The 16,867-nt window shown below is 40.9% G+C and overlaps 1 protein-coding gene and 1 long non-coding RNA gene across 4 annotated transcripts; one reads left to right on the forward strand and one right to left on the reverse strand.

Annotated features, from left to right (window-relative positions):
- The first annotated feature begins 3,045 nt into the window (after positions 1 to 3,045).
- Positions 3,046 to 14,967, forward strand: Burs (Cuticle-tanning hormone bursicon). Its single transcript, XM_022840880.2, has 3 exons — positions 3,046 to 3,387; positions 10,489 to 10,605; positions 14,420 to 14,967. Exons 1-3 carry the CDS (start codon positions 3,082 to 3,084, stop codon positions 14,522 to 14,524), a joined length of 528 nt encoding a protein of 175 aa, XP_022696615.1. The 5' UTR covers positions 3,046 to 3,081; the 3' UTR covers positions 14,525 to 14,967.
- On the reverse strand, positions 9,214 to 16,769 carry LOC111264755 (uncharacterized). Of its 3 annotated transcripts, none has more exons than XR_015312785.1 (4): positions 16,527 to 16,769; positions 10,963 to 11,095; positions 10,429 to 10,591; positions 9,214 to 10,045 (listed from the first exon to the last, which is right to left on the reverse strand). It is a non-coding gene; the product is annotated as an uncharacterized LOC111264755 (long non-coding RNA). The 3 variants fall into 3 exon arrangements; XR_015312786.1 differs by having other exon boundaries at positions 11,041 to 11,095; positions 16,527 to 16,755; XR_002683049.2 differs by lacking the exon at positions 10,963 to 11,095 and having other exon boundaries at positions 16,527 to 16,737.
- Between the last annotated feature and the right edge of the window lie 98 nt (positions 16,770 to 16,867).

Consider the following 16,867-nt stretch of genomic DNA (forward strand, 5'->3'; position numbering starts at 1 on the left):
GTGACACGGATTTGCATGGACATAGGTGACTATGACTGTGTATTCCACGTAACGCTAGAGCACGTATCTTAGCATTTTGAAGGATAATCAGACCTTTGAAAACTTCCGGATGTAGGTCTTAACACTCGAGTGGCGCTCAGCATTACAGCCCTGGATATAGCCTTGACATATTTTAGATGACAGGATTTTATAAATACAAGCTTAAACTGTGCAGAGTATATGTCCTTTTCAACTGGGATAAAAAGTGCTTAATATGCCAAAAAAATCATTTCAGGTGTAACTACCTTATTAGCGCTTGCTGTATAATTGATCTGCCTTTTTTTTTTTAGCTAATCTGAGGTATTGCCTCGTAGTATTCCCATAATAAGGGTGTGATATAAGACAACTGAAATATTTTTCAAGGTAAGATAATTATATTTTGTTAGAATGTCTATCTTGTATTATATACGAATATGTGAATTTCAGTAGCTTAAATAGATATTATTACCAACAACTGTTCAAGTTAAGTATTCTATGTTTGTTCTTACAAACTGCTAACTCAATCAACCTTTCACACATGTCACTATCATGATTTTTCATCGAGTCCACTGGTATATAATACATGAATAAAATTGTATTTTATGTCTTCTTTGCCTCCTCTTTTCGAGCCAAATGTCACAATTTTGAGGCAAGTGGTGTTTCGTCGAAACAATAAGAAACACGCTAACCTATGCGAGTCCAATACCACCGTTACGTATTCCATCATATGGTTAGCTACCAGTACAAAACAAAGTGTGTCGTCGCGCGGATTCGAACCCAAACCATCATGTGTCCCTTCGGCCTAGTGCCCCAACACGAGGAAACGTAGAGTCTACCTGTTCTAACCTAGTCGCCAGCACACACGTGGAGAGGAGTCGCTCACACCGTATCAATGACAGTCGTAGTAACGACGAAGTGGAGGGTTACGAGTATCGGAGAGATACATTATGGAGCCATCAATGTCAACAACGGCCGAATATGCGACTTCCCTTATGTCGGTTTATTCCTCCGGTTAGTCGGCGTTTCGCAGTTGTGCGACTGACTAGTCGATGACAACGGACAGCTTCACCTCATACCCCATCTGATTTAAATACATTCCCACTATATGCCGCAGTGTATCAACCAGATTGGTTAAGCATCTAGTAAACATATGTATGCATGTATACATACGTATATCAAATACGTAGCAGAATCTATACATATCCTACACTATAAATGGCAATTTTTATTGTTTAGCCTAAATTAGACCAACTTAAAAATAATATACAGCATCGGAAATATATTGATCTAAATGAATATGACGGTTACGACAACGATAAGCACGAGGTGACTTGCTTCAGTTTCCAAACCGGTAATCGAGTGAAGCACGACTAAATAAACATAGTGCGCGAGCTCTTAAGTCATACTATTTCCCTACAGATACAGCCTTTTAAAGCACTCTCTTACGTATACCAATCTTATTCATAAGCCAATGTTCGGTATCGACAGCTGAACTTAAAACTCTTGGAAACCCCTATACTCTTATTCTGAGCAGCTTATCTAATTTTTAAAACATGTGGAATCAACAGTTACCGGATCTGTCTTGATCAGGCCAAAAGCGCATCATGCGAAAAAGTTTGGGCCTCAATTTAGAAACAGCTTAACTTTAGGCTAATGGAAATAAGCTTTCCCATTAAAAATCCTGACCAAATTACGCCGTACGTATACCTGTCGAGTGTGCCACTATTTATCTGTATTCAATGTTTTACATGCATGTTAGAATATAAGGAATTACACTGTACATTATTTTAAATAGTTCACAGTGTTACATTGAACAGTAGGGCTGACTTGCGAGGGTTTCGCATATATAGATTGTGTCCATATCGCACTGGCGAGTTGTGAATGTATTTACATGTTCGTATGCATTAAATATAGGCTAAGACAGGGTTCATTGAAGCGTATGTCTTTTTTTAATAAAGCGTACGACGACGAAGAACCTTGGCTCTAAAAGACGCCATACGATTGAGGAGATGCACAATGTTATTAAGAGCTCCAAACGACTTTCCATCAGACTCGTCATAACCCTGTACACACACGATGTTTCCTCATTCTTTTGTGCGCCAATGTTGAATTTTTTTACAAACTGAAAGCTTCTTTTTCCCTTCAAGTAACTAAAAATAGACCTAATAAAGGGAACATATTATTTCAAAAGTAGCTTATGTAATGCCAAATGTGGAACGTTCCGAATCGACATTTTTAAATGGCTTTTCATATCTTCTATATATTGAGAGTTGAAATACAGTGGCTAAAAGGTTATGCCTTGACGTCTGCTACTCCGGAGCCTATATATCCGATGATATGTAAGCAAATATTTTTTACAAAAATGTTTGCTTACATATCTCATACAGTAAAGGGGAAGGTAAATATGTATTTTGAAATCGGAGAATATGCTATACGGCCTATATGAAAACTTCCTTAGGCCTATAACAAACTTATCTTTTGATCCGTCTGTGTAATACACACCTACTACAAATAACAATTATTTGCATGGTATACGAGGTCAATGGAATTTTTGGAAAAACGTATCTGAAACCAAGCCCTTATTTTGTTGATAAGGTTGTGGGCTTTTGTCATAGAAATTCACTAGATTCCCGCCAACCTATTTCTCCTTGATGTAACGAGAATAGCAAAACGAGCCGTGAGTTCGTCTCCTTTTGTTACCACGCTAGGTAGCATGTTTTTTGTTTCCGCACTTTCTGTCTCTTGACAGCATTTTTTCGGTGGCTGGTCATAACCTAAAGAAGTGTGCGCGATCGCCGTCACCGCCACCGTTACCACTCGGTAACCCGTGCACCCGATCTTATGCGAACAATCCCGACCCGGCATGATACCTTCGGTAATGTCGGTCGTTATTCGCCATTTGCAACACGATCTGGCAAGGCGCTTTTTGGCCGTTTCCCCCTAAGCCCCATCATCATGGGTGTCCCCATGGGCAACCCACCGAGTCTCTCCCTCGCCCTCGAATAATTGCCACTGCCTATAAGTCAGTTGTGTGGCTGCCAACTGTGGCCACTCAAGCTTGCCATGCTCTCCGAGAGGATGTGGCCCGACCACCTACGCCACTACGACTGTCGCATAGATGCAGTGAAAGCTACAACTATAAACGTTAACAAACACCGAAGCCGGGTCCAGCCGAAGCTTCGGTCGCCTGTGCTATCTCCGTTCATATTCTTAGTATTATTGCATTCATTGTTTCTTAACGGTGCTGAAATTCGCGCCGAGGAGAACTGCCAACTCAAGCCGGTGATTCACATTATCAAGGAACCGGGCTGCCAACCGAAACCCGTACCATCATTTGCCTGCCATGGAGCCTGCGCTAGCTACGTACAGGTCTGTTGATAATAACATAATGTTGCAACGTAGACGCTCTTACGAGTGCGCAGAGACGGCAGATTGAAAAATTTCTATTTAGTCCATTGTAAATTTTCATTCATACTGTGTACCCTTTCTCATTGGTGTGAGAATACGTGCTTGCTTCCCCAACTCACGCGATCCTTACTTTTATGCAAAGTTATACGTTCTCAACATGTATGCATAGCAGGAAATTCAAAGTTATAATGACAAAAAGTAGCTGCTGATTACACTAAGTTTAACCTATTTTAAAGTTTAGATCGTTTTTTTGTTGTTATTCAAAATGCATCGTATGCATACGTCTTGGAAGCGCAAACATTTATTAAGGGTGGTCACAATATATCGTAGCTTTTGATTTGTTGTTGTTGGAAACCGGGTCTTCACATCCATGCGAGGTACCGCTGAATTTACTGAACAGGTTACATTATCACTTCCGGCATGTAGTAGAGCACTTCCACGTACTGAAGTTGCATTAGATCTGAAGTAAATATAGCAAATAGGGTAAACTATCTCGTTAGTCATAATATGCAAAGTATTTTAAAACTCGCAGTGAGTCCTTAAGGGATAACAGAGCTTAGTGAACAAAGCCGTACTCGAAGTACCTGCGAAAACACGTATTGCCTATTTTCGCTGGTCTGAAGTGTGCATTTTTGAGCATTTGTCGTGATACGAACACATCATTGTTGTTACCCGGCACAGTTTCTTTCAGAATTTTTTTTATTTATAATTATTTTTCAGAAAATGCACAACGGATTTTAGGCCCTATACTTTCCTTCATACCTAAATAGTCTAACTTTCAATTTGATAAAAGATCCTGTCGTGCCGTCATTTTCTTAATGGAAATATTACTTTTAAAAGCGATACCTGTCAAGTACCTCTTTTTTGATAGAGTCAGATTTCCCGCGGTACAATTAATGTCAACGCTTTAGGCGGGCGTTGTGAAAAAAATTTGGTTTATTGATCGCGTGAAAATTTAGTTCGATTTTTAAACCACCCTGCAAATATTGCACGTCAGTATTCTTCTATTGTAACCCTCTGTCCTCTATTTGTAAGCTGGATATTCAATAGACCCTTGTCTTTTTGCAAGCGTTGCCCGAGAGGCTCACGTTATGAAATTGTGTCAACAATCATCTACTCTTCGTTAGTTCAATTAGTTTGCCGAGTGAAAGGGCGTAAGGACGATAAATGATACATGACGATTAGAAAAGGGGGCCTATTTGCAAAGCAGATCTGCTGGCAAGAAACAAGCTTACAGTGAGTATGCGTCAGCGTACAAATGATAATGGATTGAAATGAAAAAAGATCGATTCGCTGCTACATGAGAATGATCTACTGATAAAAACTACGTTTTATATATAAGAACAGTAAAACAGACAGTCGTTACTTGCACTCTAATCATCCGAAAAAAGCAAATCTTATTTGCATAGGTGCTCGTCGTTGTATCGGGTATTTTTCTAAAATCTGTGTAAACATCGTGAAGAATCGCTTAAATTGTGTACATGGGTTGCACTAAGTGATTGCGACAAGCCGATGAGAACAAGCTCAGCTTTTCCGGTTTTCGTAGACTGTCATTGTTTCTCCTTTGTACTTTGGCATAACGGGAACAGTCAGGTAAGATGACGTTGCCCGTACCCCTCCAAGGTTCCGAGTAATCTCGCTTGAAGGAGTAAAGGGCTTCAGCGAGCAGCATCAGCGCTGAAGGCTGTAGTGGATAGTTGAGCATGCAAAAGTCCAGGACAAGCATGTGATGTCGTTGCCGTCCATGCAAGATGGCTGTTATGGCGCTGCTGTTCGCGGTGAAGGTGGCAAGGTGGCCAGAAGGGGTAAGTTGAAGCTTTTCTTTAGCAGGCCACGGGCGCCTGGATGGGGGGAAAGAGAGGGTTACGATATAAACTATAAAACAAAGGATATTGCCAAATAGGCTATTCTTACTCATCCTCACTTTGCCAGCTTCAGTGTCGTCATTATGTTAGGAGCGACGCCTTTTGCTACTAAACATGGACCACTGCAACCCTCTGAAAAGCCTACCTCACAATAAGCGGCCTTAAAGGGTTTATCTTAGTGATTCTTGAATCACTAATAAACGTAAAAATAATAATCATAGTCATATATATTCACGATTTTCTATTTCTACGTAAATATAAGCAAAATATGACGTAAAATGCAAACAATGAAGAATGCGGAATAAGTGGAAAACGTGACAGTATGTTTGCATGACTTATGCATGTGACTTATGTTTGCGTATCAATAAGTGGACAGTCATGATCACTGACTAAAACAGAAGGAGATTTTACAAAAGGGGAAGAAACTAGAAACGAATCTTTGGGAAAAATGTATTAACAGAATCTTACTTTATGAATTAGTTACTGTGTGTCGTTCGCCAAAGCCTTAATCGACGGCCTGAAACAAAACATTACATATATATAAGGGATGAGCCAAAAAGCTTTTGAGTTTTTATTATGCCATTGTATATGCATCAGTATATGCTTAAGATAAAATAGCTATAGAATGCGTCAAATGTCCACCTTTCTCGTCTGTGTTTGCGAACAAACGAGGTCAGCTGCTGATTACTGCGAGATAAACACAGCATTGTCTGCAGCTTGCATCAATGCCCGGTTTTAAATGCAAAGTAGTATTTGCTTTTCGTAAAAAAATGAGAAGTCGATCACGATGATACTCCGCAAGCGTCACTTCGAATATGGACGATAGCTCTCGTTGACGAAGGTCACACTGAAGCCATTCATTAGGAGACTCAAAGGGACCGGCAGACTCGAAGATAGAGTGTGATCAGACGACTAGGTTACAACACCGTTGTGACAAAGCAGTATGCGTACCGATCCAACAAGCTCAAAATGACGTCGTGCTCAACGACTCGATGAGAACTCTACGGGGCATTCTCAAGCTGCGGAGCTAGTTGAAGGGCACCGAAAGTGGCCCACGACTGAAACACCGTATTGCTAAGATGTTCGATAAGGTCGATGTTGAGTTCTGTAAGACCGTGACTCAAGGTTATCTTGAGCGAATCGAGTTATGCAAGCAGTTCCTGGGAGGACAGGGAGGGTATCTGATTGATATAGTTTGCCATCGGTAGTGCCGATTAAGCCCCATGGGCTGGGCTAACACGAGAACAAAACCGAGCACAGGATTTCACTTTTTGTTCGCTACTATGTGGCCATTAAAATAGAATACTAACCCTTGACATACTCTGTACAACAACAATATTAAGGGTCATCATTCAAACGCTTTTATTCTATAATATCAATTTAAGTTTAGTAACCCCGTCTTTTGAACTATGTTCAAATAAAAGATCCTTGGTCCGCAGACCTCTTAGCATTTCATCTAAAACGAACGAATATTTATCTACAGAGACGCGGCTTATTCAAGATGCATAATACGCAATTATCAGTTGGATAAAATACTCACTTAATTGTGCTTTCAAAATGTACCATGGTAATATCGTACTTTGTGTTTATGTTTGTAGCATAATATTAGAGGACTTGTAAGACTAATATTATGAAGCCTTTGTTTCTTTTTGTTGTGCTGTGGAATTGTCTCTCTATTGATCGCAGTCCTCTTTGCTACTCTAGCAGACGATCAACAACAAAGATGTTCCCACTGTTTAGAGACTCTTGGTCATGCATTGCCAAATGGGTTCATGGATTCTAACTTAAAACTAAGAGAAAACAATAGAAGTACAGTTAGAGTTGCCTTTTTATATGTTCGAAAATTGAGAAATGACTACAATTGTTTTCAGCTATTTCCTCAATGACGTCGTTCGTGTCGCAGCGAGCTAGAGCAACTTGAAGGGTTTGATGTCAACACAGACGAAACGATACATATAAAATCAGATTAAAACAATGCACATCGCCTACAGTGGATAACAGCGACAATAGACATAACATTATGTGATCTAATTACCTGCGGGCAAAAATAATGCTACTTACCAGAATACCCTGACGGGCAGCAGTGACAATAATAATGGTAGTCATTGAGCTCAACGTGGCAATGTAACTATTGCAAGACAGCCCACGGTCCGCCCAATTCCAAGACAACAATGGAATCGGAAGTTGTACTCTAGCACACGCTTTATACCGCCCCACCTCATTTGATACTGCATGTACTCAACTAGCGGCCATATGCCGGCCTTTCTTCCACTCGACTTCGGGCGGGCAGGCCAAAGCATTGTGAAGACCAAAGGCCAGGCCTTTTAAGCAGCTGGCGCTCAAGCTATATGGTCAGCTTGGTAAGACGAGCTGCGCATGACAACTATGGCGGTGCTTCATGTCTATGCCGAAAAATAATAGCGTTTAACATTATCGTGACGATGTCGAAACCTATTTAATCAATGCGACAATAAAAGTAAACGTACATAAATATGTGGGCTTTCGGTAGCCGCAGAGTTTAAATAGTTCCAAAAATCGGCAACAGCTGTCGTAGGCATACGTTGACTCATACAACCATGAATGAGTTCTTTTTCAGCTACAAAAGGCGTAGTAGATGCTTTACATAAAGCGGACAACTGGAGAAGCATCCATCATTTCAAAGACAGATCATTAGCCCGGACAGAATTTTGACTTGCCGTACAACCAGCACCGCTTGACTTACCACTGTTTTCCAGTTAATTAGTAACTGACTTACTCAGTTGTGACATTTTTTGAAGGCTTATGAAATCATAATTGGGGAGATACGTGGCCAACAAGCGAAAGGCACTTTATTTTGATCGATGAAAGTTCGAGATCGAGGCACAGCAGACGAAGGACCGAAAATTGTGCGAGCGATGTCAAGGTAGCTGGTGAAACAATTGCCCACCTCACAGAACCGACTGGGGGAAAACATTGTCTAACATACGTTCGTGACAGATGAAGTGGCAGCTTGCCTAGTATGCTATTGGAGAAACGACTCTGGCGCTAATCGTGGCCGTCTTTCAGCGATGGCGACAGCAACGAACGTGGAGTAATAGTCGGTGGGCTACGACAGACGGCGGAAAACAGACTGTCGTGCATACAAGACCGGTAGCCTTTGGGCTCGAAAAATTAGAGAACCCCGTCCGGACTAGATTGCACTTGTAACGGACCAACTTGCCAAAAATAGTCGTAATACCGGTGATAGACGGCAATAACGATTCTACTATTCTGCCAATCCTATTTCTCTTGCTAGTTTTCCTTTAACCGTTCCTCACATGCACGTGGTGGAAATTATCATACCCTCAGACGTTGTCGCCATTTAGACTTAGCCGCTGTATGGCCGTACTGTGCATATATAATACGTGTTGAATCAGACCAGACACAAATGAGCTTTCTACATCCCAGTTAACTATTAGCATGCTAATGTACTGAGACATGTAAATACATATTAATACAGACACGCTCCGTTGGTAAATTATTTCATACCGCTCATAACAATGGACCTCAACATTGCGCAGGACTTACCGCGAGTCGTTGCATGGAGGCGCCGGAACCGTTCGTACGACGGAAGACGCTACAAAGCTTTAACCGGCGCAAAATCTTTAAATTTGATTACTTAAAAGCCATGCTATTTAGATGCACTAGTCATAACAACCTCTAACGATTCCTAGCTTCAAGCTATAATATATTTCCCAATCGTCCACAAATAATGTTGTGACAAAGATAACAGCTAGAACTAATGCTTGGACAATAAACCTAAGTTACCATTCCTTGCCTTCGTACTGGAAAGCTTGGAACTTTGATAGCCCCGAAGCTAGGATGACCTAGCATCGTGACGCCGTGCCTTTAGGTTAAGCACCGGTATTTCACATACTGATTCATACGAACCAGAGCTCAGAAATGTTCTGACGTATTTTATTCTGTTTAACTATACGCATAGCCGTATGCGAGATGGTCGTCATTCTTTTCTGGGTACACGCTTACAGTACGTATGGCTGGCAACAAAGACTTGGGCCATTATATTACGACGTATACTATTCTCTATGAATCACAAACCTTGAATCATCAAAAAAACATGGCATGAAAGAAATACTGGCATTCATCGTTAGGGGTTTCTATGAGCTTGCGACACAGTTGAACACTTCGCGACCAGCTTTCGTGTTTACTTCGGCACTGTATTAAGGCTAGGGAGCTTTCAGGTCTAAAATCATGAGTCCTTTTTTAGGAACGGCGATAAATCGGCAATATGGTAAATTTACTCAAATGATTTTAGCAACAATAGATGATAGACCGACTGTTATCATATTAGAGGATATGTTGTCACTGAGTAATTTGCACTGTGCAAAATATATAGGCAGTCTGATTGTGTATGATCTATATATATATGTATGTATACACTGAATTTTATTATAATAAGTATTTTTGAGAGGAACCGTTCAGTCCCTACGATTACAGATCAAACCAATGTCGAATAAACGAAGGTAACTCGTTTAAACGGCAGAAAATTACTGAATTCGAATAAATAGCCTTCTATGATCTTGCGAAATTTTTGGTCAGGGCATTTTGCTGATTATTAGGCTGATATAGGGGCTGCCACAAGGTGAGTTGGTTCGAGAAAGGAGCATGGGCATCTGGACGCTTGTTGCCAATTCCGACTAGCTTTCCACTTCAAGTAGGCCCCATTATGGTCGATTCTGAAACGCGTAGCTGCCCGATTGTGCCACGGCAAATTCCTAGAAAAAAAAAAAGAATATCAACCGAATTGCGACGCGTAGGTAGAACACCATTTCCTCCACGCTGCGAACTGTCTAACAGTCTGACTGGTGATGTTGACTGCTTGACTGAATCACATACTTCAAAGAAGCCGGCTCTCATAGATAGAGTTACTCCACGAAGAAATCAGTAGGGTATCGTTAGCAATCGAATTATTATTTCTAAAAGGAATTAAGTAGACTACACTTAATGTTACGGTTTGTAGGTGAGTTCGCAATTGTTTTTAATATTTGCTAGATTATTAAGGAAAAAACACACACTCTCTTTCTCCGTGATAATATATTTAACCGTAGATATACCATCAAACCATTTCCTAATCAGGAAAAAGTACGTTCATTCGTACCTTTAAACAGAACTTTGCGCGTATCGATTTTTGCTTGTTTTTTATGCTCCGAACGTACAGGTGTCGGGCTCGAAATACTGGCAGGTGGAGCGATCATGTATGTGCTGCCAGGAAGTTGGCGAAAGGGAAGCAACCCGGCGGGTTTATTGTCCTAACCAAGCACCTAAATACAAGAAGGTAGGTCTAATGATACATGGTTGGTAGGTAATGTCGCAGATAGAAAGATATTCCGGGACGCGTCCGATTGATTCATAAAGATATTTCTCTCTACTTAATCAAGCATTCGTTACTCGCTCGACAAGATAAAAGTCTCTTGAGTTAGGAAAGGCACATGCAACGAAGTGATGACGCCACGGAGGCCCCTAACACCACCGAGTATACTTATGCAGATTCCCTTGACAATAGCCAGATAGGTTTCGATCTACCTATGAATGCCATAATTACGAACGACTCTGGTACGACTGGTAGAGCTCCGCCGCTAGAAGTGCCCATGTTTGGATATCGGCTAAACTTGTTACAAGTTTAGAAGCTTACTATTCTTTTCGTGCGATACACTTGTAACGTACGAGCGAACATTAGCAATACGCCAGTGCGTAGATATACGATATGTACCCTTTGACGACTTCTTGCTCCGTTCCGTTAACATGAACGTACTATTATATTGGCCCTGAAAGGTAACGTATCAAAGACTTGATACTCGCTCAACAGAATTCCACAGAAGTTTCCGACGGGAATTTATGAGTAAATAACGTTTGTTTTAGGTCTATTCTTACGTATTCAACGACGTCTATTAAACAACAGTGATAATTGAACGTCGACCCAGTAATCACTACAGAACCGTGACCAGCTGGCCGCTGCAGAAAGCGTTCCAAAGCGGGTCATCAGATACTCCCGTTGAGTTCTACCTCGCTGAACCTTTGTAAGGATTAACCCGACTCACAACTTAATTTCAACTTAACTCTAATATAATTAGGATTAGTTTTTATCGTCTAATATTACCGGTTAAGAGTAACCTCAGGTCAAGCACATCGTAACATTAATTGTCAGCAGCTAAAGTGGACAATAGTCTTTGTTCAGGATACGAATAGAATGGATGGGTTTGCAAATCGAATATTGCAGTGTGGTTCCACAGATCCCAGGGTGGGTATGATGGGCCTATCTACAAGTATAAACCCTCGCAGAACACTGCTGGTTTAAAGCTGAATCATGTACAATATACAGAGACGCATCGATTAACCGGAAATATATTAACGGGAAATCAATAACAAACGATCCAACTGGAGCATAAATGGTTAAAATTTGGCAAGTTTAACGTATGTGGCCGACTCGTGGCCGAACGCATACAATACAATACAAAAAGCCCCTTTGCTAAAAAAAGAAGACGGGGGGTAATGTGGTACAATTGGATGAGCTTGTGCGTGTGACTGTGAGCCATACCAATGGTGACTGACACGGAAGAAATGATTTCCGATACTGGCAGTCGCCACCTTGGATGACCAAGCTGAAGTGCCTCTATTCAGGTTGTTTTTTCGCATTGTGTAGAACGCTGACATCTCGAAGGAGTATATTAAACACTCGAAGATAAGCACCATGGAAGGGTGACTTGACTTCGGCAGGTATTGCATTGTCGAGAAGCACGTTTACGATGTGTCCGTTCGGAAGTTACTTAAATTGTATAATGGCTATTATCTAGACTTATCGTGCATTAAACACATCATAACAATAATGTCTCAAATGCGGGAGGCAGCTCTAGCCACAACCAGTTCGGAACTTTATCTGCCTGTCGAATATAGCCTCCAAATCTTTGCGACTAGCTACTTCTTCATTATCCTGCTCATTTATATGCTCATCCATACCGTGTTTTTATAAAAGATCTTGACGACAGCCTACTTCAGATCTAATATCTTCATTTGATTGGTCTCATAAGAAGAGGACGTGCAGTCAGAAACTTCAGCCTATTTTTGATATTTTTAATATTTGTACATATTTGAAAGCCATCCATGGACCTCCTGCATGTAACGCCTAGTTATTGAAGATGCGTAGATATTACGTGCAGGATAGGGCCTAGAAGTGAACCGGAACAGACGCAAAATCACTGACCACAATCCGATTCGTGAGGTACAATCGACACCGAGCAATTACCCTAGAACCGATCTCTAGAATTTGCATACTTGTAATGAAACATCATCATTAAACGCAGGCCAGAAATTTAAGTACATTATACATAGCTATATATTTCGGTTAGGTGCGATTGCTCAAACTTGGCATACATCTGCCAATTGTATGTTGGCAAACCACTATCTGAAAGTCATATTACCGGCAATCAAGCAGCTCGGAAACGCAGCCGGAAAGTGATAGACAGAGTCAACGATTAGCCAGTTTAAGCAACGGGTCTGAAGTTTCGAGGTAATGGACATGATGCTGTGCCGTCACGTCAGAATAACGTAACAGTGATGGGACGACATCATCATCCTCAAAACTGTTAGTGGCTAAGACTAAAGTGTGGCAGGAGAGCAAATAGCTATTTTTAACGATAGCGGCAGTGTTTCGTCTCGAGTCCTGCTGTATTGCCTCTTAATCTCATTAAAGTTGGCGGCAACGACGAGTACGTTCAGTGCATTTGAGGCATAAATTAGTCTATCCAGGTGCGTTGAAAATGGCTCCGCTTTACTGGAGATGCTATTAAAATAGCTTAATATAATAATGACTTCCACACGCTGCTGCTGCGAGTCAGAAGGGTAACTCTACAGTGGTCCACATTTGGCCATGGATCCCCATTATGTCTATCACTCACGTTTCGTCTTCAACATAGTCTAGTGTAGCAAGCCAAGAAGGTCCACAGCACTATATATGTATAGTACTGTGAACCTTCTTGAATAGAAACTGAGTCAGATAGACGGCCTTTATGTTTAGAAATACATCGTTATAGATAAAGGTATTTTCAAGTTGGCACGAAGAAAGAGACGACCGCAGTCCTAAGTAGTTAATAGAATATGAGGTTTACCCTTCTCTCAGCCGTTTGAAATGGAGTAGAAGATTCAGGTACAACAGATTGAACTGGAAAGCTAATGCGGAAAAAAATCAGCAAATTTTCCTATATTAAAAGTGTATCAATTTGAAATTTGCATCTCTTACATCAGTCACTTTAAAAGAAAACCGAAAGTCCCCATTTCATTTTGTTGTATGTAGACATCATATATGACTGACAGTTGGCAGAAAATAACTAAAATCCTAAGGGATTTCTTTCTGAAACGTAATGTAATTAACATACTGCGAAACTAACTAGTTTTTCCGTTAGAAGACAATCCTTTTCTATGTTCGTATCAATGCTCGAAAGGTAGTTTTCGGAGCTCAGCGGACATTTTGATAGGTAAAAGCAAACATAACTGTATCTGTAACAATCATATTTATCAAAAATTCATCTAGATATGCTTTGGAGTAAAATATGTCCTTTGAGCTGTACGCCCGTTTCTGTTGTGGACTGACTCTAATGTAGAAACTTCCATGGAGTTATGTTAAATAGTTCGCTTCACGTTGACTAACTTCCGATATAACGAAGACTATGAGCTTTTGCAGGTTTGAGACACACATACATACACCCGACCCCATACAATATGCTTAATAAGCCTCTAGTTCGTGCGGTCAAAGGCCACTGCTTCAGTTCCGCTCACGATACAACCGGTGTTAATAACAATACTCATTTAATTTGTTTGAGTTATCTGCGGACACAAGAGCCTTTTTTAACCAATAACATTTTAAAAGAAAGTTCCATTGAACGCAACGCATAATACAACCAGGAAGCAAAATCCCTATTTTTTCTAGATATTTTAGTATGGAAAGGTCCCGTCCTATTGCCTTCAGTTGTCCTAAATCATACCTGACTTTCCCATTTCTATCATACTTTTTTTTTGTTGAGACTTGATTCTGACTCACTTATAGCATTAGATACCGCACAACAAACATGAATAACCTTGTATTCCTGGGTTCACAGGTCGTGACGCGTGCACCTGTTGAATGTATGTGCCGCCCATGCTCCTCTCCAAATGAAGAGGAAATCGTCGCCCAGGAACTTGTGGCGGGTCTTGCCTCCAAATAAACAAATACTGTTAGTCGGAAACATCGTATTGTTGTCTTCGGGAGCCTCACCAGCCAGTAACTACATTACTACAGCGCAGCAGCAAAAGCGTTTGTTAACCCCGTAGCCACGTAAAATTTTGAGTCCCCAAGGATAAGCAGTGGTAAAATTTAAGAGCTTCTTCGTTGCAGGCTAACACATTTAAGTTAGCCAGGGGCAAATGTTATAGGCATCAGGCACGCGGAACTTTTAGCTCCATCAAGTCGAATGAAAATGATTTCTTATGGCAGTTCCGGAGTGTTTCAGTTCAATGCGAATGTGAGTGATTATTTTTTCGGAGCCTAGCAATTCCGTTACGTTTTTCATCTCACATTCGGTTCATCATAAGTTACCCTCCGAAATATGGAAACAGCGAAGACGCAGATGGTTATAATAAATGGTCCTATATACACACTATAACCGTAGCATTGTGGTCGTAACTGTAGCAATATGATATAATGATTATTGTAGAATGGCCTAGCACTACAGGATTCTCTGGCCGAAGTAACTGGCGCAAATGGTGCTAAAGGGTATACAGTATTTCCTGCACGACCCGAGCTGAAAAAGGATGAACAAAAGTGCAGTAGTGTATATTAACGAACAGTGGGGCACGTTTAGAAACGTACATGGGCCCCATGAGATACAGACCCACGTTAGCAGAAGGCCATGTCTGCGAGTCTGAAAGTGTTTGAGCCTCTCGACCTTCTCTCATGGCTCAGTCCCGTCGTTGGGCAGACTTCGTAACCGCGAACACAGTTCCGGACTCTCGACTAATCAGTGAACAGTTTTGGCAAGATCTTGTGGGCCATGTGGTAGAAAGGGTACACCGCCGGCTTCGGCAGTTGTGAGAAGACCGGTCGGGGACCTTGCAGCCCGGAATGCCCAAGCATAGCCCCACGTATTGGAAAATGGCAGCCCTTCTTCTTTACCGCTTTGTTGAAATATAGCCACGAACGCGGACTTGCCAGTTGGTGCATTGTTATTGATTCGTGATCAGGCGCCTGCCGGTGGCCGCCGCAAACTTGTTTGGCCTTTAACGTAGCTATGACAATGTAAATTATGAAACTAAAAAGTCACCTATTTCCATTTTGTCGTCCAGTACGCATCTGGTGTGTTAGCCTACTGGCACTATATATTTAAAAAAAAAATTCCACTCAGATAGCATACCATTATACTTCTGGAAAACTCTTCCTCTGCTCAGTACGCTCCATGGAGGATTTTATGGAGCTGGTTCGAATGAGCCAATCTGGAGCAGTTAATTCGTTTACTGGAGCAGGGCTGTTTTACCCTATCTTCACGCATATGTCGTCTAACAATACGACGAGCGCTTACAACGACTAGGGACTATAAATAATCAATGTATTCTGGTCGGTTGCTTTGGATTCAATTTCAAACACCCGAAAGGCTAAGGGTGACCAATACTCAACGACAAACATAAAAATGGAGCTCGATAACACTAGAATTTACTATTCGACTATCTATGCCACATACGTAACTAGAAGAAACAGAATCGTTTACCCTAGGTATAAGGTCCTATAACGTGTGCACTGATAAGCAAACTATGCATAAAGATACCATAATATGGGATATGCCTAATTACGTTCCTACGTCTGATCGATTTGAAGGCACTCGATGTAACGAACGTTTAGATACGTGACCGTGGATCGTCTATTGGAGGCGAGTAAAGTGTAACAATACTATGTCTAGATAGAGAGTTAACGGTAATTAGAGCTACTGTTACCTAGGAAACATTGGAAAATGTAGTCTAGAATCTAGGTTTCATTCGAAAACGTAACCATGCTTTTCCCTTGCCAAATTCAAGGGCTTCATTTGCGTATTCTGCCTATAAATTACATAACACTGCTAAACCAATCATTCTAATTAGATAAAAACAAATAAAAATGGCCAATAATTAAATCCTTAAACTAAATCTGATATATTGTCAATGAAATTAAATAGCTAAAACGATTTGTTGGTAACTTACCTAGACCTCTGACAGTTTCCTGAATAAGAATATACGGAAATTCGCGTAGACGCCCATCATTGCGTACTTTGGATAAAATTACAATTAACAAAACTCAACGCTCTGATCTATGGTGGTCGTACAACTCCAAAAGCAGTGCCCATTTACGCTTTTGTTTGCAAACTTCATTGTTCCAAGCTGATAAGTGTTTCATCTCGTATGCGCCATTATTATTATTATTATAGCGTACTACAAAAACTTCGTTGCCAGCATGAGGATAGGCTGCCATCAATTGCAGCTACTAGAAGTATATCTATTCTTAAATGTATCTATTCTTTTCGCCTGTTATTGACGTCATACAC

This window comes from Varroa jacobsoni, unplaced genomic scaffold (genome assembly GCF_002532875.2).
Source record: "Varroa jacobsoni isolate VJ856 unplaced genomic scaffold, vjacob_1.0 scaffold_895, whole genome shotgun sequence".
In the NCBI taxonomy this organism is placed as follows: domain Eukaryota; kingdom Metazoa; phylum Arthropoda; class Arachnida; order Mesostigmata; family Varroidae; genus Varroa; species Varroa jacobsoni.

Bases quoted from the DNA above. Each gene is read 5' to 3' on its own strand.
- Burs (XM_022840880.2), top strand. From the start codon at position 3,082: ATGCTCTCCGAGAGGATGTGGCCCGACCACCTACGCCACTACGACTGT. The intron at 3,388-10,488 runs GTCTGTTGATAA...CCGAACGTACAG, and splicing joins CCTGCGCTAGCTACGTACAG to GTGTCGGGCTCGAAATACTG. The intron at 10,606-14,419 runs GTAGGTCTAATG...CTGGGTTCACAG, and splicing joins AAGCACCTAAATACAAGAAG to GTCGTGACGCGTGCACCTGT.